Here is a 1,891-nt window from a genome sequence, read left to right as displayed (position 1 = left end):
ATGTGTGAACCACCTCTGTCAGCCTTCGTAAGTATATGCACTCGTTAGAAAGTACTAACAAGTAGCAACAATAACAACCAAAGCCTAATTCAGTTCACCTTGAGATTTTTTGGAGGGCTAAAATAATTGGTGGATGATAAAACGCAGGTGTGTAACTTACCTCTGCTTGCAAGCGATATGATTTGTGTAGTATATAAAAGGAAATAAGCCCATTCGGATATGATTCAGAGCTTGATAGGTAAAATATGATTGAGCCAAGATAGAACAAATTCTTTTTTATGCTCTTGTAGAAGAGACCAGTGCAGCATTTGTGACGAGAGAGAGGCAAACACAAGGCACACCACATCTGAAGCAAAATATTTTTCTCTTGAATAATTATTACAGCATAATAACCCAATCCTGACTTACAGACCACACTGCAAGTGGAAGAAACACCTGAAACCTCATGCTCGCACAGTACAACTGTGTTTTGCTTTACACTCACAACAGTATGAGAAATTAGTAAGTGGAACTGAATTCAGAATACAACATGCAACTGTGGCTGCGACTAACTACTATTTCAGAGTGCCAAAGCCTCCAAGCCCAGCCACAAGGACTATTGGTAAGATCGAAATCCACATGATTGTCTTCCCGACGGCGCAGCGGCGGACCAGGTCACCGGACACCCAAAAGCCGACAGACGCCTCCACGAACCCGAAGATCACCACGGCGATGAGAATGCTGTAGTATAGGTAGAAGGGCGCCTTGCCGTGGTGCAGAAAAATACCTCCGGGAGCCTTGAAGATGGAGAGTGCGAGCGCTGCCACGGCTTGGACGATTCCGCTCGTGATCAGGGCCGCCGGCAGCTTCTCCACGTTGCCGAGGGCCTGGGAGATCAGGTCGACTATCTTCATGAGGGCAGTCAGGAAGTTCATTTCTGGTAGATACTAGAGCGTGCTTGTGGTGTATCAGAGAACTGGTTTGGTTTGAGCTTGGAAAATGGTGGTGGGAGAGGTAGGGGGCTGCTGCCTTCATGGAGGTGGATGTATATATATGACTGGCCCAATCCGAAGAACAAACCGAACCGAACCCGAGGTACTGGCATCTAGTAGCGTTTTGCATTGAATATGACACATGGAGACGAATATGAATAGTGAACGCAACTAAAAGTCTGAACCAAGAGATAGCGACCTGGCCATCTCCTGGCTTAAACCGAACCGAACCCGAGCAATGTCGTCCGGGTAACCGGGTTTGCCCCACTTAGTGAAAAAAGAGCATAGTCACACACGCAAGTGCAGCAATAATATATTATAAGCAAAACACTGGCAGCAAGAGGATTAGTGATTAGTTGTCCTGTTCTCTCCGTCACGCAGAAACCGAACCCGGACTCTTGCTATCATCCCTCATAACCTATAAATTTGTTAAAGGGAAGAAGCATAATAGCAATGACAAAGTATAATTATATTTATTTTAAGATGGAAAAGCCCATTTTTAAGACATTCAACCATGCCCGTTGTCTAATTTTTGCATTAAATTCAAAGACACTTTAAATTTGATCACTTGTAAATACATCATTTTCAGAGGAACTAGGACGCGAACAGCGACGCTGAGTCCGAAAATCCGAAGACCAAAACCATTCCTGATTCCCGGGTCTCTCACATATTGGATTGCGTTTTCTACGAAGTTGCCTTTTCTCTCAAATGGAGACACGCAAGGTCCCGGGGCGCTAATTAAGAAAATAACGAATGAGCTGATGCGACAGTTTCTGCCGTCGTCGTCAAGATCGATCTCCAGATATGGATGTCAAAGGGAAGTAGGCCCAATCCGAAGAACAAACCCAACCCGAACGGTTGGCATTTAGCGTTTTGCAGTGCAGGACACATGGAGATGAATATGATAGTGAAGCCAACAG

At 45.1% G+C, this 1,891-nt stretch overlaps 1 protein-coding gene across 1 annotated transcript; it reads right to left on the bottom strand.

The window, feature by feature from the left end:
* Positions 1-424: 424 nt before the first annotated feature.
* LOC133923661 (uncharacterized) lies at positions 425-1,688 on the bottom strand. The gene has a single exon (XM_062368950.1). It carries the CDS (start codon positions 912-914, stop codon positions 555-557), a length of 360 nt encoding a protein of 119 aa, XP_062224934.1. The 5' UTR covers positions 915-1,688; the 3' UTR covers positions 425-554.
* Positions 1,689-1,891: the final 203 nt, after the last annotated feature.

The sequence above is a fragment of the Phragmites australis genome, chromosome 7 (assembly GCF_958298935.1).
Source record: "Phragmites australis chromosome 7, lpPhrAust1.1, whole genome shotgun sequence".
Taxonomy (NCBI): Eukaryota; Viridiplantae; Streptophyta; class Magnoliopsida; order Poales; family Poaceae; genus Phragmites; species Phragmites australis.
The sequence above is the reverse complement of the archived record's forward strand: the minus strand, read 5'-3'. Positions and strand labels throughout refer to the sequence as shown.

Excerpts from the sequence above, each read along its gene's own strand:
- LOC133923661 (XM_062368950.1), bottom strand. The coding sequence starts at position 914 with ATGAACTTCCTGACTGCCCTCATGAAGATAGTCGACCTGATCTCCCAG.